Source organism: Ranitomeya imitator, chromosome 6, assembly GCF_032444005.1.
Source record: "Ranitomeya imitator isolate aRanImi1 chromosome 6, aRanImi1.pri, whole genome shotgun sequence".
Classification (NCBI taxonomy): Eukaryota; Metazoa; Chordata; class Amphibia; order Anura; family Dendrobatidae; genus Ranitomeya; species Ranitomeya imitator.
Genome location: NC_091287.1, coordinates 255,120,603 through 255,148,250, shown reverse-complemented (window position 1 = coordinate 255,148,250; position 27,648 = coordinate 255,120,603). Strand labels below are relative to the sequence as shown.

At 42.5% G+C, this 27,648-nt stretch overlaps 1 protein-coding gene across 1 annotated transcript in view; it reads right to left on the bottom strand.

The window, feature by feature from the left end:
• The window catches only part of SLC6A3 (solute carrier family 6 member 3), a 192,969-nt gene that overhangs the window by 125,391 nt on the left and 39,930 nt on the right, over positions 1–27,648 (bottom strand). Inside the window, exons 2-3 of the mRNA XM_069732277.1 lie at positions 20,596–20,727; positions 18,188–18,425 (exon numbers count right to left, since the gene is read on the bottom strand). Of these exons, the coding sequence (XP_069588378.1) occupies positions 18,188–18,425; positions 20,596–20,727 (370 nt within the window). The remainder of the gene's footprint in view (positions 1–18,187; positions 18,426–20,595; positions 20,728–27,648) is intronic.

Below are 27,648 nucleotides of genomic sequence, written 5' to 3'. Positions count from 1 at the left end.
TTATCTAGATGTGTGGTGAGCACTTTGAACCCCCAAGTGCTTCATAGAAGTTTATAATGCAGAGCCGTGAAAATAATAAATACGTTTTCTTTCCTCAAAAATAATTATTTAGCCCAGAATTTTTTATTTTCCCAAGGGTTACAGAAGAAATTGGACCGCAAAAGTTGTTGTCCAGTTTCTCCTGAGTATGCTGATACCCCATATGTGGGGGTAAACCACTGTTTGGGCACATGCCGAGGCTTGGAAGTGAAGTAGTGACGTTTTGAAATGCAGACTTTGATGGAATGCTCTGTGGGCGTCACGTTGCGTTTGCAGAGCCCCTGATGTGGCTTAACAGTAGAAACCCCCCACAAGTGACCCCATTTTGGAAACTAGACCCCGAAAGGAACTTATCTAGATGTGTGGTGAGCACTTTGAACCCCCAAGCGCTTCATAGAAGTTTATAATGCAGAGCCGTGAAAATAATAAATACGTTTTCTTTCCTCAAAAATAATTATTTAGCCCAGAATTTTTTAATTTTCCCAAGGGTAACAGGAGAAATTTGACCCCAATATTTGTTGTCCAGTTTCTCCTGAGTACGGTGATACCCCATATCTGGGGGTAAACTACTGTTTGGGCACATGCCGGGGCTTGGAATTGAAGTAGTGACGTTTTGAAATGCAGACTTTGATGGAATGCTCTGCGGGCGTCACGTTGCGTTTGCAGAGCCCCTGATGTGCCTAAACAGTAGAAACCCCCCACAAGTGACCCCATTTTGGAAACTAGACCCCGAAAGGAACTTATCTAGATGTGTGGTGAGCACTTTGAACCCCCAAGTGCTTCATAGAAGTTTATAATGCAGAGCCGTGAAAATAATAAATACGTTTTCTTTCCTCAAAAATAATTATTTAGCCCAGAATTTTTTTTTTCCCAAGGGTTACAGGAGAAATTGGACCCCAAAAGTTGTTGTCCAGTTTCTCCTGAGTACGCTGATACCCCATGAGTGGGGTAAACCACTGTTTGGGCACACGTCGGGGCTCAGAAGGGAAGTAGTGACTTTTGAAATGCAGACTTTGATGGAATGGTCTGCGGGTGTCACGTTGCGTTTGCAGAGTCCCTGGTGTGCCTAAACAGTAGAAACCCCCACAAGTGACCCCATTTTAGAAACTAGACCCCCCAAGGAACTTATCTAGATATGTGGTGAGCACTTTGAACCCCCAAGTGCTTCACAGACGTTTACAACGCAGAGCCGTGAAAATAAAAAATCATTTTTCTTTCCTCAAAAATTATGTTTTAGCAAGCATTTTTTTAGATTCACAAGGGTAACAGGAGAAATTGGACCCCAGTAATTGTTGCGCAGTTTGTCCTGAGTATGCTGGTACCCCATATGTGGGGGTAAACCACTGTTTGGGCACACGTCAGGGCTCGGAAGTGAGGGAGCACCATTTGACTTTTTGAATACGAGATTGGCTGGAATCAATGGTGGCGCCATGTTGCGTTTGGAGACCCCTGATGTGCCTAAACAGTGGTAACCCCTCAATTCTAACTCCAACACTAAACCCCCCACACCCCTAACCCTAATCCCAACAGCGTTTCCGCGCGGTATTTTCCGCACCATGGGCACAGCGGATTTGGTTTTTCACATGTTTACATGGTACTGTAAACCTGATGGAACACTGCTGCGAATCCGCAGCGGCCAATCCGCAGCCAAATCCGCACAGTGTGCACATAGCCTAATTCTAAAGGTATGTGCACACGCTGCGGAAAACGCTGCGGATCCGCAGCAGTTTCCCATGAGTTTACAGTTCAATGTAAACCTACGGGAAACAAAAATTACTGTACACATGCTGCGGAAAAACTGCACGGAAACGCAGCGGTTTACATTCCGCAGCACGTCACTTCTTTGTGCGGATTCCGCAGCGGTTTTACAAATGCTCCAATAGAAAATCGCAGTTGTAAAACCGCAGTGAAATGCGCAGAAAAAAACGCGGTAAATCCGCAGCGGTTTAGCACTGTGGATTTATCAAATCCGCAGCGGAAAAATCCGCAGAGGACCAGAATACGTGTGCACATACGGAAACCCTAACCCTAGCCCTAACCCTAACCCTACCCCTAGCCCTAACCCTAGCCCTAACCCTACCCCTAACCCTACCCCTAACCCTAACCCTAACCCTACCCCTAACCCTAACCCTACCCCTAACCCTAACCCTACCCCTAACCCTACCCCTAACCCTAACCCTACCCCTAACCCTACACCTAACCCTAACCCTATTCTAACATTAGTGGAAAAAAAAATTTCTTTATTTTTTTATTGTCCCTACCTATGGGGGTGACAAAGGGGGGGGGGTCATTTATTATTTTTTTTATTTTGATCACTGAGATATAATCTATCTCAGTGATCAAAATGCACTTTGGAACGAATCTGCCGGCCGGCAGATTCGGCGGGCGCACTGCGCATGCGCCCGCCATTTTGGAAGATGGCGGCGCCCAGGGAGAAGACGGACGGGACCCCGGCTGGATCGGTAAGTATGATGGGGTGGGGGGGGGAGCACGGGGGGGGGGATCGGAGCACGGGGGGGGAATCGGAGCGCGGGAGGGGTGGAACCGAGCACAGGGGGCTGGAATGGAGCACGGGGGGTGGAACGGAGCACCGGGGGGTGGATCAGAGTGCAGGGGGGGTGATTGGAGCACGGGGGGGTGATTGGAGCACGGGGGGAGCGGACAAGAGCACGGGGGGAGCGGAGCACTGGATGGAGGGGAGCCGGAGCAGTGTACCGGCCAGATCAGGGGGCTGGGGGGGTGATCGGTGGGGTGGGGTGGGGGCACATTAGTATTTCCAGCCATGGCCGATGATATTTCAGCATCGGCCATGGCTGGATTGTAATATTTCACCCGTTATAATAGGTGAAATATTACAAATTGCTCTGATTGGCAGTTTCACTTTCAACAGCCAATCAGAGCGATCGTAGCCACGAGGGGGTGAAGCCACCCCCCCTGGGCTAAACTACCACTCCCCCTGTCCCTGCAGATCGGGTGAAATGGGAGTTAACCCTTTCACCCGGCCTGCAGGGATGCGATCTTTCCATGATGCCACATAGGCGTCATGGGTCAGATTGGCACCGACTTTCATGACGCCTACGTGGCGTCATGGGTCGGGAAGGGGTTAAATGCTAAAGCTGACCTGCCATTCACCAGGTCACTACCTGTTCATAGACAGCAAACATGTCTAAGTTCTTTTTTATCTAAGTGGTGAAAAAAAATTCAAACTTTGCTAAAAAAAATTGCGCAATTTTCCATTACCTATAGCGTCTGCATTTTTTGTGATCTGGGGTAGGGTGAGGGCCTATTTTTTGCATGCTACCCTTATTCATGAATTTTTTGACGAGGACATCTGTTTCCCTGGACTAATCTACAGTGTTGGTGCAACTGTGATGTGACCTGACAAATTGACTACGTGGCACATTCAATAGCCAACTTGGGAGACGGCAGCTATTTACGGATATGAAGCTGTTAGAATCTGTTGGATTTGTATAGGTGCAGGTTTGTATATTACCCTCAGAAATAGTGATATTTAAATCTAAAAAATGTACATTCTCCCTACTTATTGTAGCCGAGAATTCCAGATAAAATTTTTATTAATATACGTTAAAAACTGGTATAGAGATTCGTCAGTACCTTCCCAAATAAAAAAGATATAATCAATAAGATGCAGCCATAGGGCCAGACCTGCGCGCAGCCTGCCCTCCTGGTAGATGTGAAGAGCCTCCCATCTACCCACATAGAGATTTGCGTAGCTGGGCGCGAATCTGGTCTCCATGGCTGTACCCCACTGCTGGGTGTAGTAGAGTGCGCCCCGTATTTAAAAAATTGTGTGTAAGGATAAAAAGAGCACATTCTGTAAAAAAATTTGCTTTTTGTGACGCCTTTAAAAAGTAACCCATGGCTTCTACACCTTTGTTGTGTTGGATTACTGTATGCAGTGATGTAATATCTAATGTACCCATGATGTAATTACTTTTCCATTTTAGTTTATCTAGCACTTATAGGATGTGCTTGCTATCTTTGAGGTACGCCGGTAAAGTGGGCACTATTTTTTGTAAAAAGCTATCTACATAATGAGATAGATTGGAGGTTAAATTGCCGATCCCTGAAACAATAGGTCGACCTGGTGGGTTTATAGGATCCTTGTGGATTTTGGGTAGGTGATAAAATATAGACATTCTGGGATGTGGTGTATAGACATTCAAATTCCTGTTTGTTCAATAGTCCACTCTCTAGGCCCTTAGTTAGTAGATTCTTTAGTTCATTTGTGAATCTAATAGAGGGGTCACTTGGTAATTTCATATATGTCCTTGTATCATTTAGGAGGCGTAAAGATTCTTCTTCATGCTTGGATTGATCTAATATAACAATACCTCCCATTTATCAACGGGACGGATCACAATATCCTCTTTTTGTTGTAGTGTCTGGATAGCATTTATTTCTCGCTTGGGGAGGTTTTGTCTGATTTTGGCACATTTCTTAATACTCAATTTCTTTATATCATGAATCACGTTCCTTTGGAATGCTTCAAAGGATTCAGAGTATTCATTTAGATGGTTAAATTTGGATTTGGGGCGTAGGTTGGTAAACTGACCTGGTTGTATTTCATTAAATTGTGTTGGTGGTCCCTCGACAATCGGGATTTTTTAAATAAAAACCGCCTTTGAATAAATTATGCAAAACAGGCCGTGAATATTTAAGGTTCACCTGCGCAGGGGAAGCCAACCCTGATGAAGGAATCCGAAGCAATTCCGAAAAGCGTAGGCTATTGGCTCCCACCTGCGAGCCGTACTCTTCAGAAGGGGCACCACGTGACCGCTAGTCACGTGACCCGAACACTGTGAAGGTCCTTCTGAACATCCTGACCATCCGGCAAGGATCTCCAACCACGTGCACGCCCGTCACCGGCCTGGATGGTGCTCGCCGAAGACCTACATCTAAACTACCTCCGTATGAATACGAGTGTGACAGCTAAGTAGCTTTGATATATAAACTATCCGCTCATTATTACCGTGCAATCGCCGCTTAAGACTTACGGACCCTGTTCTAATGTATATAGTCGCATAATACAGGTACCCAGCAACTTATAACTGTGCCGCTATCAGAAACCCTACTTTTTGATTTGTGAAATCTATACACAGACTTTTTTCTTTTTTAGGTTCTAATTTGAGTGCATTCTACACACACGAAGCACCTTGTAACGAGCATATCAGCCCTTCATCGCAAAGCAGTAACACAAATGTGTGTATACACATACACGCTTATATGTAAGATCAGAAATTAGATATAACAAATACCTCTGTCTTCCTTTTTTAATAGAACTTACTTTCGTGCCACCTCCGATTTGAATCACGCCATATTTTAACATCTTGGGTAATCCATCTTACCAAACAGGTAAATCCAGATTAATAGTGGTTTATTTAATGTAACATAGGATTTAGCGCGGGTGCATATTCATTCTGTATATACCTTCTATTTTAATATTTCCCACATGTCTACTTTACATCAGCACAATTTTGATAAAGGAATTACAAAGAGAATGCTCACGTGGAAATATATATAACTCAAAGTGATATTTAAGTGATCAGTACCCGTGAGACTGGACGTGTAAGTGATAACATGGACAATTGGACAATAATTCAATTGAACACCTAAAAAAAGCACCAAAACCGACCATAAAATCCATTAAATACAATTTTATTATGTAAAATACAATAATTTAAATATTAGAGTAAAGGGAAAATTACAGGGTGATGTCAAAAAAAGGGACGCTGACCAAGGTTGAATATATATACCGTATATATATATCAGAAAGACACAGTGAATGATATATATATAAATTTAAGCCTGTTTTTATCTATATATATTGCTGTTAAAAAAACCCGACTAACATAATAATAAAAATAGAAGTGAAACAGCAAATAAAGTGTCTCCAAAACTTTTGTGACACACAAAATAAATTAAAACAAAGTGTAACTTAAAACAACGATTCACACTGTGAAATATCAGGCAAAAAATGTATTTATGTTTTTATATTATAAAATGAATTGTGCTAGCAATTGTGCATGAATAATAATGGAATAGTGCACGAATATTAATGGATTAGTGCAGTAAAATGGCACTAGAACGTTTTTCTTTTACTATATGCCCCTTTCTCTCGTATATATTTCTTATTTCCCGTTGATTCTTTATCACATGCGGTTTCACAAAAGCAACTGGATTTCAGTGCTCAGGCGGGCTAATCGTAGCGATATTTCTCAAATGACGAAAGATAAAGAAGAAAGCGGCACTCACCAGTTTGCAAACTGGTGAGTGCCGCTTTCTTCTTTATCTTTTGTCATTTGAGAGCCCCTGATGTGCCTAAACAGTGGAAACTCCCCACAAGTGACACCATTTTTGAAACTAGACCCCCCAAGTGGGGGGTCTAGATGTGTGGTCAGCACTTTAAACCCCCAAGTGCTTCACAGAAGTTTATAACGTAGAGGCGTGAAAATAAAAAATCATTTTTTCCACAAAAATTATTTTTTTGCCCCCAAATTTTTATTTTCCCAAGGGTAATAGGAGAAATTAGACCTCCAGAGTTGTGCAATTTGTCCTGAGTATGCTGATACCCCCATATGTGGGAGTAAATTATTGTTTAGGTGCACGGCAGAGCTTGGAAGGGAAGGAGCACCATTTTACTTTTTCGACGCAGAATTGGCTGGAATTGAGATCGGACACCATGTCCTGTTTGGAGAGCCCCTAATGTGCCTAAACAGTAAAAATCCTAAAAATTATCATATAACGGATACAGCTGGAATTAGTTATGGTTACGACTCATATGAAAAAAGCTAATACCTCTAAAACTACCTTTTATTAATCAATTTTTTAAAAGGGGGAAAAACACTCACAAACTTCACAATGTGAAAAACCAAACGAAAACAATAAAAAATGTTGCTAATCTGTATAAGGTGTACCAGCATAGGTGTATACCTATATAACCCTAATTACCCTTAGCTGGACCCTTCCTGACAGCGGAGATTGGCACCCTCTTGAGCGTAAATGGTGCCCCCACTCAACGGCGGCTCACTCTGTAGTCCCTAGAAGCCCCTAGAATAATTCAACCACAAATAAATGTACACTCATAACACAATCCAATATCTTTGACTTATTGTGACTTATTGTGGAATACTAGGGTAGACAGAGCAAACCTTTAGATGCAGGACCAGGGGGTTCAAAGAAGAAACTAATAAAGCAATACCACCGTTATACAATCAAGCAGAAATACCAAACCATAACTTCAAAAACACCTTGATAAAGGTGGTTAGATTAGTAGCTAATATTTTAGGGGAAGAGGGGAGGTGGGGATAACACTAATAAATAACTTCCACAGTCCCTATTTACCAAGTCCCTTCCTAACTGCGGAGGTTGGCACCCTACCACAACACGCAAATGGCGCCCCCGCTCAATGATGGCTTACCCTCAATTTCCCTATAACTCACCCCTTATTTATTATAAAGAGAAAAATAGACAGGTAAGGGGGAGAAGTTAGGGATCAATATACATCAGGTAGCCTTAAATGGGCTGTCAACTAGAACCACCCTATGCCCTATATAACCACTATGGGCATGGCTTGTGTTGCCAATATCTTGTGCCAAAAAATTGGCAGCCGTTGTTGGTGATATACAACTTGTTTTGCTAGTGACAAAAAAAACAACTTTTGTCACTGCATTTTACTGTGGCAGCCTAGATAGATTGTAACTCTATTGCACCATGCCCAAACAGATCAGCAATGAATTAAATAAATAAATTCAAGATACCATTTATCCTTAGTATGCTAGAGTGGCATTGCCTGTGCTGAAATAGCATTGCTTCTTATAATGCAAGATAAGCATATTCAGTTGTGAAAAATCAGATCATTTAGACAAAATCTATGGATAATGAGATATTGACATACCAGTCAATTCCTGTTGCTCAAAACCTATCACTGCATATAGGTGTGATAGCCCACATAATTCACCACTCCATTGCACTACACCCAAATAGATAAACAATCTGGCAACCGTAAAAAAAACTTAGCTCAAACATGCTTGATCAGCTTTGTCTCTGCTCAATCAGCATCAGCCTCAATGCGTTTCCCTCCCATGATGTGAGTTCTTCAGGTAACATATGGTATTTCAGTGTTCACTCAGAACATCACAGATATGAGATGACGCCTGGTTGCAGTGGATACCCCCACAAGTGACACCATTTTGATAACTAGATGCCCCATGGAACTTATCTAGATGTGTGGTGAGCACACATAAGTTTATAACGTAGAGCCGTGAAAATAAAAAAATCACATTTTTTCCACAAAAATAATATTTTTGCCCCCAAATTATTATTTTCCCAATGGTAGCAGGAGAAATTAGACCCCCTAAGTTGTTCAATTTGTCCTAAGTATGCTGATACCCCATATGTGGGGGTAAACCACTGTTTGGGCGCACGTCAGAGCTCGGAAGGAAAGGAACGTCGTTTACTTTTTAATCTCAAAATTGTGAGAGCGGATGCCATGTCGGGTTTGGAGACTTGCCTAAACAGCAGAAACTCCCAACAACTGACCCCATTTTGGAAACTGCACCCCTCAAAGATTTTATCCAGGGGTACATTGAGCAATTTGAACCTACAAGTATAACACAGAATTTGATAACATTAGGTCGTCATATTGAAAAAGTTCATATTGTTCACAAAAATTTTGTTTTAGACCTGAATTTCTCACTCTTGTCAAAGATTACACCAATTACACCAAAAAATGGAACCCATAATTTGTTGCCCACTTTTGTATGACCACGGTGATATTCCATATATAGTCACAAAGTTCTGTTTGGACAAATGGCAGGGCTCGTACAGGAAGGGGCACAATGTGACAAATTGACAAATTTGACTTTATTTGAAATAGATTGTCATATTTGCATGGCCTGTGTGGTTCAAGAGCAAGAGAAATTCCCCATAAATGTATTTTTTTACAAATTGTACCCTCTAATCTATTTATCTAGGGAGGTAGTGAGTAGTTTGATATCACTATTTTTTTTTTATGCAGTTGATGCAACAAAAGTTTGAAAATTTACCATTTGCATTTTTTCACTGTCTCATTTATGATTCTTTTTTGAATGTTCTGAGGAACACACCTCAAATTTTATTGCACTAGTTTTTATGTGTTCAGAAATATATCCAATATGGCACCAATGTGAGCACTGGACACACGGTTTTGCCTATATTAGTAGATGGCACAGCATTTGATCTTTTGGGTAAAATTGAAGGTCCAGGACACATTCAAAGCTTCTAGAGATATTGAGTTATTACTCACAGAGGGAGGCATGCTCCTAAAAACTCATTGGCTGATTATAAAATTTGGTTTTGCTAACAAAACAGTTGTCCCACATTTGCGTATATTGTAGAAGGAAGAATAAACAGTACTGGAATGAAGGGCAAAATGTGGAGGAAAATGCAGCCAACTATGTGGCAAAGCTGAGTTTGTTCCCAAGATGAAAGTACACCAGCAGGGCTTGAATAGCAGACATTTTCAGAGACTTGTCGTACAATGTCCATTTAGCTCCATCAATCCCTATATCAAAGAGGAATGTGCCAATAGACGTGGTACACCATCGTAAGCTCACATCCGCCAAGGTCGGAACCACTATATGTACAAAACAACCAATTCTCTACAGAAACAGTAAAGTATTGTCTGGCACCAGAAGTTCGGCAACAACCATAAAGTAAAGCCCATAGTGTATAAGTATGGAACTTCCTCATTATTAGAGACCCTTCAATAAAATGATCATGCCTGTATCACCAACATAAATATATGCAATATAAATGGAAGCAAAAGTTTGTGTAGAAAGAGAGTTGTAAAAACAGTCAAAGTTAGATAAATGGTCGAAAATGTTTGTGAGTAATCAAGTCCTAGAATTAATTTTCAGATGACCTGACTTTTCAAGAACATTTGTGGGGTCAACCCTCTGGAGTGTGCAGATGTGGGTATGTGGACAAAAATTTGTTGGAATAGTAGTTTGGTATGTGACTGATTAAGTCCTAGAATTAATTTTCAGATGACCTGACTTTTCAAGAACATTTGTGGGGCCCACACTCTGGAGTGTACAGACATGGGTACATGGACAAGAATTTGTTGGAATAGTAGTTTGGTATGTGATTGATCAAGTCCCAGAATTTTCAGATGACCTGACTTTTCAAGAACATTTGTGGAGTCCACACTCTGGAGTGTCCAGACATGGGTACATGGATGAGAACTTGTTGGAATAGTAGTTTGGTATGTGATTGATCAAGTCCTGGAATTAATTGTGAAATGGGGTCAAATGGGATCTACTAATGAAAATATTCTCTATTACTTGTTCCAAATTACTCTACTGGGACCACTAAGCAGAAAATAAAAATTATTTAAAAAAAAAACAACTAATAATTGTAGGTGGTGTTGTAGGTCTCAAAACAGGAGGAGATACAAAGGCCTGGTTTGGATGGGCACGTGGGGCAATAGAACCAGGAATCACTCTGTCTCCCATTCTTCCTACATGATGCTTTTGGGTGGGAGTGACAGATAGGGTGAGGAAAATGGCGCTCTGCTAGTCTCTGGTGAATCCTCAGTCTTGAAAGCTTCCCTCTCTGCCATTGACTAAAACATGAGTCCCTCAACTATTTTTTCCTGAAACTGTAGTAATGTAAGTGGTCCTTGGGACTTTTTGTGCAGGACAAAACTGTTGTTTGTGGCAGTTTGGATAAGGTAGATTGCCACCTTTTTATACCAGGCCTTGGTCTTCCGCTTCACCAGGTATGGTTGCAGAACCTGGTCTGACAGGTCAATGCCACCCATAAATTTGTTATAATCTGTGACACAGATTGGTTTGTTTGTCCCTGGTGGAGCCCCAGTCTCTGATCATCACAGTGGTGTTCGCATGCAGTGTGGTCAGCATGTAGACATCCTTCCTTTTATTCCACTTCACTGCAAGAAGTTGGTCACTTGCGAGTGAGAATGACGTCCTTTTCTCCAAACGTCTGGACACCAACTGTGATGGAAACTCACTTGGTTTTTCCTGACTGTCCCACAGGCCCCTGTATTTGCAGCATGGAGGGATTTATATAGGGGGATGCTTGTGTAATAGTTGTCCAATTTTGTCTGGGATACCAATTGTCTGGGGGCAGTTTGGGGGGTTGATTTGGTGGTCCCTACCTTCATAAATTAAGAAGGTGGAAGTGTACCCTGATGAGCTCTCACAAGTTTTGTACAATTTAATGCCATATTTGGCTCACTTGGAGGGGATAAATTGGCGGAATGACAGACGGCCCTTGTAGTTCATCAAGGACTCGTCGACTGCCACATTTTTCTCTGGGGTTTAGGAATTTAGAAATGAATTTTGCAGGAGGGAAATTAGGGGTCTCAATTTATTTAGCAGATCATAGTTGGGGTCAGTTCTGGGAGCGGCTTGGGAATTGTCACTGAAATGGAGGAATCTCATCAGGGCTTCATAATGGACTAGGGACATGTCAGCTGCAAATACAGGGATGCTGTTGACAGCTTTTGTTGCCCAGCAGGATCGGAGTGTGTTTTTTTTTACTAATCCCATATTTAGGGTAAGGCCCAAAAATGTTTTTATTTCGGGGACATTTGTGGGGATCCAGGAAAGGGAATGAAAGGCAGTGGGTTTTTGGGAGATGTATTGTCGGGCGTGTAAGTTTGTTTGGTGGGCGATTAATTGTAGGACTTCTGTGCTAATGAAAATTTGCAAAAATTAATGGAGGTAAAATTTGTGACATCCACTCTTATTCCAGGGGCTGCAGAAAAAGGGGGAACTTGAGGGGAAAATGAAGTGTCATTATACCACAGCAGTGGGGAGACTGCGGTACTTGGTCCTGCATCTGAAGTTTCAGCAGTGACGACCGACTCCGCTACCATCGGGTTGGAAGATCCCGTGGAGGAAGACTCATCGTCACTGCCTGAAAATTGCTCTACTTCAAAGGCAGATCCTGTTTCACTGCCGGAGCTGCCAGAGGAAAGCAGGCTGTACGCTTGCTCCGCAGTGAATGTTCTGCGGGCCATTTATTTATTTGGCTGGCTAACAAAAAACTAACCCTAATCTAACACTAGCATTTTTTCCTGCTTACCCTAACCCTAATACTTGTAACCCTAACCCTAATATGTGTAACCCTAACCCGTCTAACCCTAACTGCTAAAAATTATTTTAAAAAAAATATTTAAAAAAAATTAAAAATATCTATATTGTTTTATAATGCCCTGACAACGGGGTCTGTCGGAATTACGGAGAACGAGGGTGGGTAAATGGATGTTTTATGGAGTTTGCGGAAGCAGAACTTCATTTTTATAATTCTGAGATGGCACTGCTAGTCGATCTCTCTTCTCTCCCAGAACAACTACAAGGAGAGAAGAGAGAGGTACAGCCCAATTACTGCCATATTTACTAAATATTGTGGGTTTTGATCACTGTGATAGGGTCTGTTACAGTAATCAAAACCCAGCAGCCAATGAGAGAATTCTCATCGGTTGCCAGGTGCAGGCAGGCAGATCTTGGCGGGCGCACAGCGCATGCACCCGCCATTTTCTTTCTGTCAGAGGAAGGAGGGGAGCTGGAGGACAACTGATCCAGAACATAAGGTACCGTGGAGGGCTTGGGGGACCCTATTTCTCTCTCATAGAATGAGAGAGCTTGAAGGGACCTCCTGGGTCATCTGGTCCAACCCCCCGCTCAAAGCAGGATTCACTAAATCATCCCAGGCAGATGTCTGTCCAGCCTCTGTTTGAAAACTTCCATGGAAGGAGAACTCACCACCTCTCGTGGCAGCCTGTTCCACTCATTGATCACCCTAACTGTCAAAAAGCTTTTTCTAATATCTAAGGAGAGAGAAATTAAATGGAAAATAGCACTTTCTTTGTGGTCGCCGTTATACTGTTAATAACGGCGATCACAACACATGGGTTAGTAAAAACCAACCTGAATCATGTTCTCTGGGGTCTCGGCTACCCCTAGCAGTCGAGACACCGGAGAAATTCTGACTCTGGGAGGACGCTATAACCTTTTTCCACAGCGCCATTAACGGTGCTGTGGTTTAAGTACCTTTAACTGCTGCGGTTAAAAGGCATATCGGCGGTCGTTAAGGGGTTAATCATCCAGCAGAAATTAGGTCTGTTTTATATTATAACACAGCCAATCGGCTGTGGTGATAACAAACAACTGATTTTGAGGCTGTCTGAGCATGCTGTGGGATAACTAATCAGGCATCAGTCAATAGATACCTGATATCGACGAGTCATGCCACACATCAGTCCAGTGCAGCGTCCTTACTGGACACCGGCACGCCCGCAGGATCGACAGGGTGGATCTGACACGAAGGTGGATGCATGTAACTGGAGGGTAGAGCCAAGCGGTCATCTGGCAGGACACATTGCCCAGACAACCTCAAGATGGACTCACCCCATACTGAATCCATCGCGATACAGTACGCCCGTCATCAGGGGGTGGGGGTTACACATCCGGCCAGTCATTTAGGCCTCTGTAGGGAGGAGAACAAGGCTAATGGTCCCTCTTGCATGTCTGGGCTGGAACTGTCGGACTCTCACCATTATTTCAGGGGGAAGAGATTTCTGACCGAAGCAGTTCAGGACACCTGACTGATGGAGGTGGGTCTGACTTAAATAGCGATGTGCGTTGGAAGACGGGGCTTTTGGCGAGGAACCAGCGTGAGAGCTCTAAGACGGTTGACTCCTCCTTGACAGATCCATGCCAGCTATCTCACTCGGTTAGCAGTGCCATCCCGACTGACAATACAGAGGCCAAGGAGATCCCCGAACTGCACAGTGACCAGTACGGACTTCAGAGCATCCTTCTGCTCACTACCGCAGAGGCACTGCTGAGTCCTATCCCTGCGGTGCTTACTGAGTGCCGGCCTGCTTCCTGTGGCCGTAACCGCTGGACTGCATACTACTTATGTGGCCTTGTCTGCTGATTTGTTTGCTAGGTCCGCTGTGCCAGGGACCTACACCTCTAGAACTTTTCGTGCCCGTACCAGGAGATCACGTGACTTGGAGGATTCACCACCGCAAGGAGACAGTGCATCGCCTTTCTGTGGGACCGAATAGGAGACTTCTCACGACGCCTGTGGTGCCACAAGGAAACTTCCAGCCACCTCCTACTAAGGCCCAGAGACTGATAAGTTGAACTGTTGTTACTTTTATTATAATACCCCTGCTTGAGCTATTGTTGTGATATATAAAATCCCTGTTAACCCTTGCTCTATCTCTTGTGTGTCACTGCATCCTACCTTTCTGCTAGCTTCTTACACCTCCATGGGATAGATTCACTATGACGTGCTGGTGCCTGCGCACCCCCAGCAAACTGCAAAATCAGACTGATGTACATATTCTCCAGACTAAGACACGGCAAGTCTAAGGGACCTATTCATATCTCGGCAAAGTATCTTATGCCTATATGCAGAACACATCAAGGTAAAAAAATATATCATATGTACTCGAGTATAAGCCGTCCCGAGTATAAGCCGAGACCCCTAATTTTGCCACAAAAAACTGGGAAAACGTATTGACTCGATTATAAGCCTAGGGTGAGAAATGCAGCAGCTACTGGTAAATTTCAAAAATAAAAATAGATACCAATAAAAGTAAAATTGAGACATCAGTAGGTTAGGTGTTTTTGAATATCCATATTGAATCATGAGCCCCATATAATGCTCCATATTAAAATATGCCCCATATACTGCTGCATAAAGGTTAATGATGGCCCCATAAGATGATTCATAGAATAATATGCCCCATATAATGCTGCACAAAGGTTGATGGCCCCATAAGATGCTCCATAGAACATTGTGCCCCATATAACGCTGCATAAAGGTTGGTGATGGCCCTGTAAGATACTCCATATTAAAAAATGCCCCATATAATGCTGCACAAATGTTAATGGCCCCATAAGATGCTCCATAGAATATTATGCCCATATAATGCTGCATAAAGGTTGATGGCTCCATAAGATGCTCCATAGAATATTATGCCCCATATAATGCTGCACAAAGGTTGATGGCCCCATAAGATGCTCCATAGATTAATATGTCCCGTATGCTGCTGCTGTGGTTAAAAAAAAATGACATACTCACCACTCGTCGCTGGGAACCAGGTGTCAGTGTTGCCGCTTGGTCGGGCCCCCGACAATTGCGATATTCACCTGTCCCCGTTCCACTGTTATGTGCCGCTGTGTCTTCCGGGTCTCAGCAGTGACTGTTCAGGCAGAGGGCGTGCACTAACCATGTCATCGCGCCCTCTGACCTGAATGTCACTGCCAGAGGACGCAGAAGACAGAGCCTGGCGGTGGAACAGGGACAGGTGAATATCGCATGGCTCACCTTCCCCGTCATACTCACCCCCTCCTGCGCGCAGTCTCTCTGTATGTCCCTGTTTCGCTGATGGTCTCCGGTGTGCATTCATTAAAGTAATGAATATGCGTGCCACGCCTATGGGAGTGGAGTCGTGTCCATATTCATTACTTTAATGAGCAGTACTACGTGACCGCTGAACACAGAAAGAGCTGCGGGCGCCGGAGACCATTGGAGAAGCAGGGAAGTGCAGAGACCGTGCCGGGAGCAGGTGCGTATGATGGGACAGCCGCCGCTCCCCCCGCCAACCCCCTGGGACAATGACTCGAGTATAAGCCGAGAGGGGCACCTTTAGCCTAAATAAATGGGCTGAAAATCTCGGCTTATACTCGACTATATACGGTATGTAGATTAGTAAGAAGAAAATAAAGATTACCACAATATTTTGTGCAAGATATAAATAAACATAAACTTCTATAATACAGGTAGACATGTACACATACATTCAACTGTCCTTAATCATACACGGCAACATTGAATACTCACAAGACAAACACCAGAAAAAAACTCATTTCGATTTTTATATGAGAAGAAACGTCATATTAAAAAAATAGTGAAAGTGAGTCACAAAAGAGGCGAAATTATAAAATATGAAATCAAAATCAATAATAATAGTAAAATAATTTAGACACAGATGATAACAACACAGCTGATGCCAAAGTGAATAGTGAATCAATGTTTTCAATGTGTCAGCATGGAGTACTGAATGCTCTCCGCTTCTTCATTGGCTCTAATGAGTTTGTGGACAGCCTTTGGCTTCCACAAATCGGGCTTGAGACCCTCCAGTTAGTATTCCTCCACAAACTGAATGACATCGCCATAGAACCATGGCTTCGTCCAGTTGCAGAGGTAGGAGCTGTCCCACTTGCCCCAGCTGAGTCGCCTATAAAAAGGAAGCAAGAAGATGCGAGACATAGACCTGAGCCTCTCTTGACTTGCAGAGTTCAGCAAACACAGTCACACACGAAGAAGGTTTGAAAGAGGGTGAGGATATTAGAATACTCTTCCCATCCTTGCATGGCTCCTTGCACATTATGGTTCACCTCACTCTCTCCATTTTGGAGCCCCAGACAAAGTGAAACACTGTCCTGGTAATGACCCTGCACATAATGATATGGGGGGGCCTGGTCTGGGCCATGTACTGCAGCACGGGAAATACCTTGTTTTGCAGGACAAGCAATTTACTCTCAAAAATGAGGTGTCTGAGGTTCTCCAGTCCAATTCATTGTTTGACTTTGGCCAAGCATTCTTCCCAAGACTTAAAGGCCGCTCCTTCCTTCTAGAACCAGACTCCAACCTTGATGAAATCCGGCTGGATTTACACACATATAATATATACTCATACAGCATACATAAAGCATAAATACACTATAGTCACACATAAGAATCTCAGTTCCTCAGTATATCAGATCCTGGGCTCCTCTGTACATCGGTGTGTAGGCTCCGCTCCTCATGAGCCCGGACATTTCTCAGCTTCTGCACTGCCTACACTGTTCCTATTGTTTGGGGCAGAAGTGTACAGAATGCAGGGCAATCTCCAGAGACCCCCTCAAACTCACTGCTACTCACTGTACAGTCTGTGCTTATGTAAAATAAATTCTTACTAGCACCTGAGTGGAGGACTGTGGCGCGACACTGCAAGGTGCAGGAACGCCACTATTCCTACCCAGACCACCAGGTCACCAACGTTACTGGCAGCCTCCACACTAAGCATTCTTCCTCTAGATCCTCTAGGAACATCCCTGTTCTTAACTTTCTTAACTATGTTACCCAACTTCTAGATACAGCGACTCAATGAGTAAGACCCTGGAGGGTTGAAACATCTGTAACTATAGTCGCTTTGTATTTGATCAATTATTTTGCTCCCTTGTAACAATGGATTTGCTAATTGGATTGTAATAAATGAAACTCATTTTTCACCATATATCTCAAGAGTGTGCGGTGAACTTCTGATTACCTAGGGCTTCTGCGTAGACAGACAAGGTAACATCCCTATCTTTTGAAATAAGCCAATCAGTCATTCACTTTACATACAGTATTAATGATATGCAGACACGGCAAACTCCTATTTCAAGCACAGATCACAAGTAGAACTGCCAGGAATTGGGATAACTGCTGATATTTCAGGATTTGGGAATTTTTGTTGATACAAATTTATTAGAAAGTTGAATGTATTTATCTAAGGAAATCATATAAAGATATTAAGATGTATTGGACAACCAGATAAATTGGTTATACTAAGCTATATCAACAGTCACAAACATTTTTGATCACTATATGCATATAAAGTTTCAAAATTAAGCAAATTGTTTTAAATATACACATACAATATATTATGGATGTAGCTATTAGTCAAATCTGTGCCTCCAAGGTGGAAAAATACAAATTTTATATAGTCTGATTCAGTAGAACTACTCACTTCCATTTACTTTCTACTTCTTCCTTATATTTGGTAGTATAGTAAGAGGTAGGATGATTAATTTTTTTAGTCTTCAACATGGAGATGCATAGATCTTGATTGCTGTTCCACTCATATTTGATATGACCGGTGTCTCACTCCTACCTATATACTGAGTCTATAATATATAAGTATAATAAGATCAAATATTCTTTGAAAGTAGACGGGTGCCATAGTTGTTTCATCTACATACCATGGCATATGAGGTTGGGATTTTTAAAGCATTTTAGTAGAGATTAAATCATACACTTGTGGTAGGGAAGGGTAGGAGGTAGAAGTACTTACTCAAAATATTCTGCAGCAGGTGTCACTTTATAACTATCATTGATGTTTGAAAATCCTGAATCATTGAAAATGTTATATTTTGTTTCTGAACAGTCATCACTATTCCATGAATTGTTGCAGTGGATCCAAGGTAGTTCTGATGTGAATGAAGAGAATAGATAATATATCGCCCATGCAATGATGACATTGTAGAAAAACCCCACATACAATGATATGAGAATGACCGTATAGCCAACACCTAAAAGAAAAAAAAAGAACATTTTTTTTTACCAATTCCATATTTACTTGTATGTCAAATTATTGATTTATAGTACTCTATCTGGATATTTTTCCATGGTGTATATGTATATATACTTATAAGAACACACTATCTACCTGTAAACTTTGCCTTGGGATCATTTCTGCCCTTTTTTGCCCTATATAGTCAACATTCCTCAATACTTTCCCCTCCATGAAGGTCAGATTTTTGAAAGCAGTAGTCAAGTTTAAAAGATTCTAGCATATTATGTATAATTGTGAGATTCCCCAAGAAGCCCGATTTTGTGGAATTTTTTTTTATATCAGTATCAGGATCTGTCACCCAACCACAAAACAAACTCCGTGCAATAATAAATAGATCTTTTAGATTTGATGAGGTTGGTGTATGTGTTTTGAAAACTCGTGTCAGAATGACTGTGTAATCCTGAAATTATAGTGATCCAAGAAGTATCATTTCTCCTTGCGAAGAGTGACATGTTAAGCATGACGAGGTGAGGTGACTTAAAGGCGCAATGCTCCTCAAGACTAGAACTCTAGTGCCACCTATTGGAAGTAGCAATCCTACCAGTCAATGTCGAACCTTTAACGAGCCTTGTCACATGACTTAGGATAAAAGCCAAAACAGAATCTCAATTATCTCAAATTATAGTGAGCATTTTATAAGTCCAGCTTGAGTTCTGGACTAAAAGATTTATTTATTAATGTATTGTGAAATTTGGTCATTTGGTCATAGATCTGTTTGGTTTTTACAAGACCCAGAAAACTTTTAGATCATTGAAAACAAGTAAATTCCTCATACAGGTGCTTTTCACAAAATTAGAATATCATCAAAAAGTTTATTTACCGCATTTTTTGGATTATGAGATGCACTTTTTACCCCAAAATTTAAAGGGAAAATAGGGGTGCGTCATATAATGTGGATATACCTTACAGGCCGCGGTGGAACAAGGTCCCAGGATCACTGCTGGAGGAGAAAAATAAGGTAAAAACGCCCTTTTTTAAATAAAATAGTGGTGCTTCTTATAATCCATAATATATGAGTTTTACTTTTTTTATTGAAGAACTGAAATAAGTTCACTTTTTGATGATATTCTAATTTCGTGAGAAGCACCTGTATATTCTGCTCAAACTCTGATCCGAGTGTCAATTTAGTGTGATCTGATCACGTATCACTGGCACGGAGAAAATTGAGAACTTATTTTCTCCATCTTCACCATTTTCTGGGTCCACGTAAATCACACTGTACTCGTATGTCATCTGAGTGCTGTCCGATGTTTCATACTCACATATAGACTTGAATGGGTGAGCGTCGTCCAATTTGCGAAGCCACTTGCTCTATGTTGCAATTTTTTTCCACAGACCGATTCAGTTTGTAGAAAAAAAACGCAGATCTGCGCCGCCCCATAGTTTCATATTGGTCCAATTCCTATCCAATAAAACATCAGATAGCACTCCGCTGTGTTATACGCTCTTGTCAGCGAGCCCTAATGTGGATTGTGTGTATCAGGAGCTGAAGGAGGCGCCAGCGCAAAGATGTCTGGAAGCACCGGCAACTGCTTCAGGGAAGCAAGTAAACAGTTATAATATTCTAATACATTCCCAAAATTAAGGAAAAATGTATTTTAGTATGTCTTGAGCATTTTTAAAAGGTGTTGGGATACACACTTAAGAAACCTTTCACATGGGAGGCATTAATGTAGGTAATAATGTTTCAACTTTTACTCGGAAGGTTTTTGAATGTTTGAGAATACATTTCCTTCCAAACTGCTAAGGGTATGCTCCGTTTGTCGAAGGACGACAATGCAACTGTACATGCTATGCTTCCCCTCTGACTCGTATAGAAAGAGTATGTGAATAATGTGGGCATGTCACAACATGGAGATAAACATACTGAGCGACAGCCTGTCCAAACAGATGAACAGCACATGCGTGATCACGTCTACCATTACTGTGTATCAAGTGGCTGGAAACAGAAATTGGCAGTCAGAAAAAAATCTAAGGGTTGTTATCAATGGCACAACTGCAGGTTATCATAAAACTTGTACGTTATTTGCATTACATTTACATTTCAAAATCATTTATTTTTATATTTTCTGTGTTATGATTAGTAATATTATTGAAGGAGAACACCTTTAAAGTAAAATGTTTACCTTTGAATATTGGACATATCTTCCAAACTCCAGCAGCTCCTTCTCTGTTGAATTGTCCTATAGCCAATTCCATGTAGAAAAGTGGCATTCCAGCAATTATCATGAAAAACAAATATGGCACCAGAAATGCACCTGTGGGGACAAGGAATTACAGCAACATTTAAAGAGGACCTATCACCTTCACACATACTATGGTATATTACAGTAAGGAGGCTGTAGAAATAAATAAATTATGAAATAAAGGACCTTTGTAAGAATAATGACTATTATTACATGTATTATGTTGTAAAGAACTATTTTATGGGAGCAGCCATTTTGGGATTTGCAGCTTAGTGTGCTGTGTTCTAATGAGACACACCCCAAGAGGCTGGTTGCTAGGAAGCATCTCTGATCAACAGCAGTGTAGTAACCCTAAGCGCTCATTTATCGAATTGTACCATTACAGAAACCCGATAAGTGCATTTAAAAAGGGCTTTCTGTCTATATATAGTGGGGCAAAAAAGTATTTAGTCAGTCAGCAATAGTGCAAGTTCCACCACTTAAAAAGATGAGAGGCGTCTGTAATTTACATCATAGGTAGACCTCAACTATGGGAGACAAACTGAGAAAAAAAAATCCAGAAAATCACATTGTCTGTTTTTTTAACATTTTATTTTCATATTATGGTGGAAAATAAGTATTTGGTCAGAAACAAAATTTCATCTCAATACTTTGTAATGTATCCTTTGTTGGCAATGACAGAGGTCAAACGTTTTCTGTAAGTCTTCACAAGGTTGCCACACACTGTTGTTGGTATGTTGGCCCATTCCTCCATGCAGATCTCCTCTAGAGCAGTGATGTTTTTGGCTTTTCGCTTGGCAACACGGACTTTCAACTCCCTCCAAAGGTTTTCTATAGGGTTGAGATCTGGAGACTGGCTAGGCCACTCCAGGACCTTGAAATGCTTCTTACGAAGCCACTCCTTCGTTGCCCTGGCGGTGTGCTTTGGATCATTGTCATGTTGAAAGACCCAGCCACGTTTAATCTTCAATGCCCTTGCTGATGGAAGGAGGTTTGCACTCAAAATCTCACGATACATGGCCCCATTCATTCTTTCATGTACCCGGATCAGTCGTCCTGGCCCCTTTGCAGAGAAACAGTCCCAAAGCATGATGTTTCCACGACCATGCTTTACAGTAGGTATGGTGTTTGATGGATGCAACTCAGTATTCTTTTTCCTCCAAACACGACAAGTTGTGTTTCTACCAAACAGTTCCAGTTTGGTTTCATCAGACCATAGGACATTCTCCCAAAACTCCTCTGGATCATCCAAATGCTCTCTAGCAAACTTCAGATGGGCCCGGACATGTACTGGCTTAAGCAGTGGGACACGTCTGGCACTGCAGGATCTGAGTCCATGGTGGCGTAGTGTGTTACTTATGGTAGGCCTTGTTACATTGGTCCCAGCTCTCTGCAGTTCATTCACTAGGTCCCCCCGCGTGGTTCTGGGATTTTTGCTCACCGTTCTTGTGATCATTCTGACCCCACGGGGTGGGATTTTGCATGGAGCCCCAGATCGAGGGAGATTATCAGTGGTCTTGTATGTCTTCCATTTTCTAATTATTGCTCCCACTGTTGATTTCTTCACTCCAAGCTGGTTGGCTATTGCAGATTCAGTCTTCCCAGCCTGGTGCAGGGCTACAATTTTGTTTCTGGTGTCCTTTGACAGCTCTTTGGTCTTCACCATAGTGGCGTTTGGAGTCAGACTGTTTGAGGGTGTGCACAGGTGTCTTTTTATACTGATAACAAGTTTAAACAGGTGCCATTACTACAGGTAATGAGTGGAGGAAAGAGGAGACTCTTAAAGAAGAAGTTACATGTCTGTGAGAGCCAGAAATCTTGATTGTTTGTTTCTGACCAAATACTTATTTTCCACCATAATATGCAAATAAATTGTTAAAAAAAACAGACAATGTGATTTTCTGGATTTTTTTTTCTCAGTTTGTCTCCCATAGTTGAGGTCTACCTATGATGTAAATTACAGACGCCTCTCATCTTTTTAAGTGGTGGAACTTGCACTATTGCTGACTGACTAAATACTTTTTTGCCCCACTGTATGTGTAGTGTGTAGAGCCAGAGAAAAGACCTACTGAGTAAACACACCATGTGTTACCCATATCCACTTATAAAAATTAACATTTATATCCCCTGGCTAAAAAGGAAGAAAGTGTAACTATATTTATATATATGCATATACAAGTGGTGTTCAAAAGTCCTGCATAGGCGTGAAGAAAACTGTATGTTTCATACTTCTGCATCTCTACAGTGAAACTGGTGGAACAGATATGTTTTTGTAATCCCTCATTGTATGCCATACTCATTTTTGAATGTCCCGAGTGTATAAATTGTTATGGTATGTGCATTTTTGATAATTTTTTTTACCGCATAACCATACCTACACTAGTACAGTGTGTAGAATGGTGAACAGGTTTCTAAGTTCACTAACTTCCAATGCAAGTTCACACAGACTTAAATTTTACTTTTTAAGATTTATTATTTTTTATTTAATTCAGAGTGTTGAGCAGAAGGCAGCATTTTCTTATTAAGGATGTCTATGTATTTTTTTTGCATTAACCATACCCTCCACAATATGAAGCCTTCCAACACCATTGGCTGCCATACAGCCCCAGACCATTACTTTCATAGGATGTTTCACAGAGGAGCTCAAACACTCTGGCTTGTACTCTTCATGTGGGAACCTTCTCACATAAGACTTGCCATCATTTCCTAAAATGCAAAAAGTGCTTTCATCACTAAATAGCACTTTTTCCCACTCCTCCTTCCTCCATTTTAACTATTTCAATGCCTACAGTTTTCGCCTTTGTCTTTGTATGGCTGTCATCAATGGCTTCTTTCGGGCCTTGCACCCTCTCAATCCTGCTTCCAAACATCTCTTCCTAACAGTTGATGTTGCTACCTCAATACTGCACTTTTCTTGCCATTCTCGCAGAAGCTGAGGAGAGGTGAGCTTTCGATTGGCAAGGGATGTTCTTATCAGTACTCTATCCTACCTTTTAGTTGACTTTCTGGGCTGACCAGATCTGGGCCTGTCCTGGGTGATTCCAAGCTGCTTATGTTTCTGCAAAATTCTTACGACTGTTCTCTGATTACAGCCGACCTTCCTTGCGATCTGGGGGCCAGTATAACCCTCTTCATGTAGCACCACAACTCGCACACGATCCTCCGCTGACAAAAATCTGAAGGCTCCCATCATAAAACTCTACAGTATTATTCACTAGATAGACCAACAGATAAAACAAACGAACAAAGCAGCAGATGTGATGCAATGTAATGCAATGTGAATGGCTGCCATATCCCGGTTATGATGGTCACAAGAACCTCATCTGTGATTGGCTAATTTTGGCTCTGAAGCTGTACAATGTTTAGTTCTGCTTTCAATTCCCATATTGTTGCAATAATTTCAGGCAAAACTGCTTCAAAAGCTAAAAATATTACAGGGAAAGAATGCAAAATTGTATTCTGAACAAAACCATATATAATATGTCATATTAGCATCGAAAATATTCGACAGAAAACATTTAAAACTTGAAAAATCAATCAATTTATCCTATGCAGGACTTTTGAACACCACTGTACATATACACACATACATACATACATACATACAGTACATACATACATACACAGAAAAACCTGACCAGCATCTCCTAATGTGAACAAGAGAACACTGTCAGACTACATTATATAGAGAAAAAAGAGTACAGCAGCACTATGCATGAATCCAGGCCATGTGAAAACACAGAAAAACATTAAGAACATTCAGTTTTGATGTTACAACTAGTGTTGAGCATTCCAATACCGCAAGTATCGGATATCGGCCAATATTTGCGGTAATGGAGTTCCGAAACCGAGTTCCAATATTTTCAGTATATTGGATGCCAGAATCTGAAGTTCCCATAATTCAAAGAGCCTGAATTCAGCCAATGAGGAATGATTAAAAGTGTGGGCACATCCTGTTCTGCATGGTAGGCATGTAACTACTGGCATGGCTGTGATTGGCTGCTGAAATGATGTCATGATGCACTATAAAAGTCGCCGCCGCCATTTTGGGTTCACTCTGCTGTGAATTCAGTTAGGGACAGGACACTGTGTTCTGACTGAGGGCCAGTTTAGAGATAGTGATTTGCTTCATTGTGCTTTACCCAGGCTAATTTAGCAACCGCTGTGTGAGAACCTTGTTTTTGCCTTGCAGCACTGTTCACAAGTGTCTACAAGGTGTCTGTGTGAGTGCAGCTCACTCTGTAGTCTGGTCTGCAGCCACCGCTGGTAGTAGTCAGCTCAGGGTGCATCACTGCCTCATACCGTTCCATTGTCCATTTTTCAATTAGTGCAGCCAGCTGCACATTTTTTCAAATTTATCCTATTAGTGGCTTTCCATCCGTATCCAGCTAGATTGTGGAATAACACTATATAGGATTGCATAGAGGAGCTTTTCTTGGCCTTGCAGCGCCATTCACGGCGGTCTGCACGGTCTCTGTGTGAGTGCAGCTTACTCTGTAGTCTGTTCTGCTGCCACAGCCAGTTGTAGTCAGCTCAGGGTGCGTCACTGCCTCATACCATTCCATTGTCTGTTTCTCAATTAGTGCAGCCTGCTGCACATTTTTTCAAATTTATCCTATTAGTGGCTTTCCATCCATATCCTGCTAGACTGTGGAAAAACACTATATAGGATTGCATAGAGGAGCTTTTACTGGCCTTGCAGCGCCATTCACGGAGGTCTGCACAGCCTCTGTGTGAGTGCAGCTTACTCTGTAGTCTGTTTTGCCGCCACAGCCGGTTGTAGTCAGCTCAGGGTGCGTCACTGCCTCATATCATTCCATTGTCCATTTCTCAATTAGTGCAGCCTGCTGCACATTTTTTCAAATTTATCCTATTAGTGGCTTTCCATCCATATCCTGCTAGACTGTGGAAAAACACTATATAGGATTGCATAGAGGAGCTTTTATTGGCCTTGCAGCGCCGTTCACAGAGGTCTGCACGGTCTCTGTGTGAGTGCAGCTCACTCTGTAGTCTGTTCTGCCGCCACAGCCAGTTGTAGTCAGCTCAGGGTGCGTCACTGCCTCATACCGTTCCATTGTCCGTTTCTCAATTAGTGCTGCCTGCTGCACCTTTTTTCAAATTTAGCCTATTAGTGGGTTTCAATCCGTATCCTGCTAGATTGTGGAAAAACACTATAGGAGTACATAGAGGAGCTTTTTTTGGCCTTGCAGCGCCGTTCACGGCTGTCTGCACGGTCTGTGTGAGTGCAGCTCACTCTGTAGTCTGTTCTGCTAACAAAAAAAAAAGTTAATGAAGTTCACCAAACACTCCACTTTACAGTTGTGTAGGCCACATTAGCTCATATTAAAGTTTAGTCGACACTTTAGAAAATTAGTGTTTCTTATACCTGTTAGGAGCTGTTCAGTAATAAGTGCACTAAGCCCTTAGTACTTTTCTGCCTATCTTTATCAGTCTACCAAGATGAAGAAGGCAAGGTGTAAGGCACGTGGTCGTGGGCGTGGAGCAGGGATTGGACGTGGGGATTCTGTGCCTGCTGTGGGCACCCGTGACTCATCATCACCCAGTTTCAGCAGGGAACAGTCCTTCATGTGCAGCTTTGTAGGAGATTGCCGTCCCTCGCTGCTGCGGGAAGAAAAATTGAAGCTGTTGTCAGATGGATGGCAGCTAACGCATCGACATCAATTAGTGCCACATCCTCTCAGGCACAGAGCACTGGAGAGCACCAATGTGTCTCTTCACCACCTGCCAAATTGCCCAGGCAGTCAGAGAGCCCAGGACAGGAGCCATCTCTACTTCTGTTCTCTGAATCTCTTGGCTTGGAAAGAGGGGGCCAGCCAAGCAGCATTCCAGAAATGGAAGAATAGGCAGTATGCAGTGATGCCCAACAGCTTTGTCTCTCTGAATCTGAAGAGGTGGGTGGGCCAGTGCCTCTGGTCAGCACACCTCAGTACGCATCTGGTGATGAGACTCAGGTGCCACTTTCTGGTGTGTGCTGTGCTGCCGAGACTACCCAGGAGAAGCAGTTGGTGGAATAGGGTAGTGTATATGATGAGGTCCTTGACCCATCATGGTGTGAGGTACAGGAAGGTGGTGAGAGCAGCTCTGAGGAAGAGATTCCCCGAACGGCCCAAAGAGGGAGAGGGAGGGGAAGACTGCGTTGACTGTAGCCTCCACTTCGGCACCCATTAGGAGCATGCCTCTTCCAAAAGCCAAAACAGGTGCTCCCAAGTCTTGCAGTGCCTGGTCCTTTTTTGACACAGTTGCAGATGACATTTGCCTTGTCAAATGCAAGCTGTGTCATCAGAAAATCAAAAGAGTGAAAAGTGTCAGCAACCTCAATACCACAAATATGTGGAAACATGTGCGGACCAAGCAGATGGTGGAGTTACAAAAACACACTGAAAACCTGGGCCAACCAACAGCGGCACCTACCACCTCTTCAGCTCGTGTTGTAGCTTCTTCCTCCAGGTCACACACAGCTGGTTCAGCTTCCTCACAGGATCGCCATGGAAGAACCTCTGGAACTGTTGTCCAGAGACCCAGTGTAATTCCACCCACATCACCACATTCCCAGTCATCCTCACACTCCCAGCCCAGTCTACAGCCATCGGTAGCACAGGCATGGGAGAAAAGGTGGCCATTCTCAGCAAACCACCCCTGAGCACAGGCTCTGAATGCTGACATTGCAAAACTACTGTCCCTTGAAATGCTGTCATTCAGGCTGGTGGAGACTGACACCTTCCGTAACTTGATGGCATTGGCAGTCCCACAATACAATGTGCCCAGCCGCTTTTATTTCAGCAGGCAAGCCGTCCCTGCCCTGCAAAAGCATGTGGAGGGAAACATTAAACATGCGCTACTAAATGCCATCAGTAGCAAGGTCCACCTCACTACCGATGCATGGACCAGTCACCATGGACTGGGACAATACCTTTCCCTCACTGCCCATTGGGTCAATGTTGCGGAGCCGGGTACAGATCTTCAGAGTGGCGC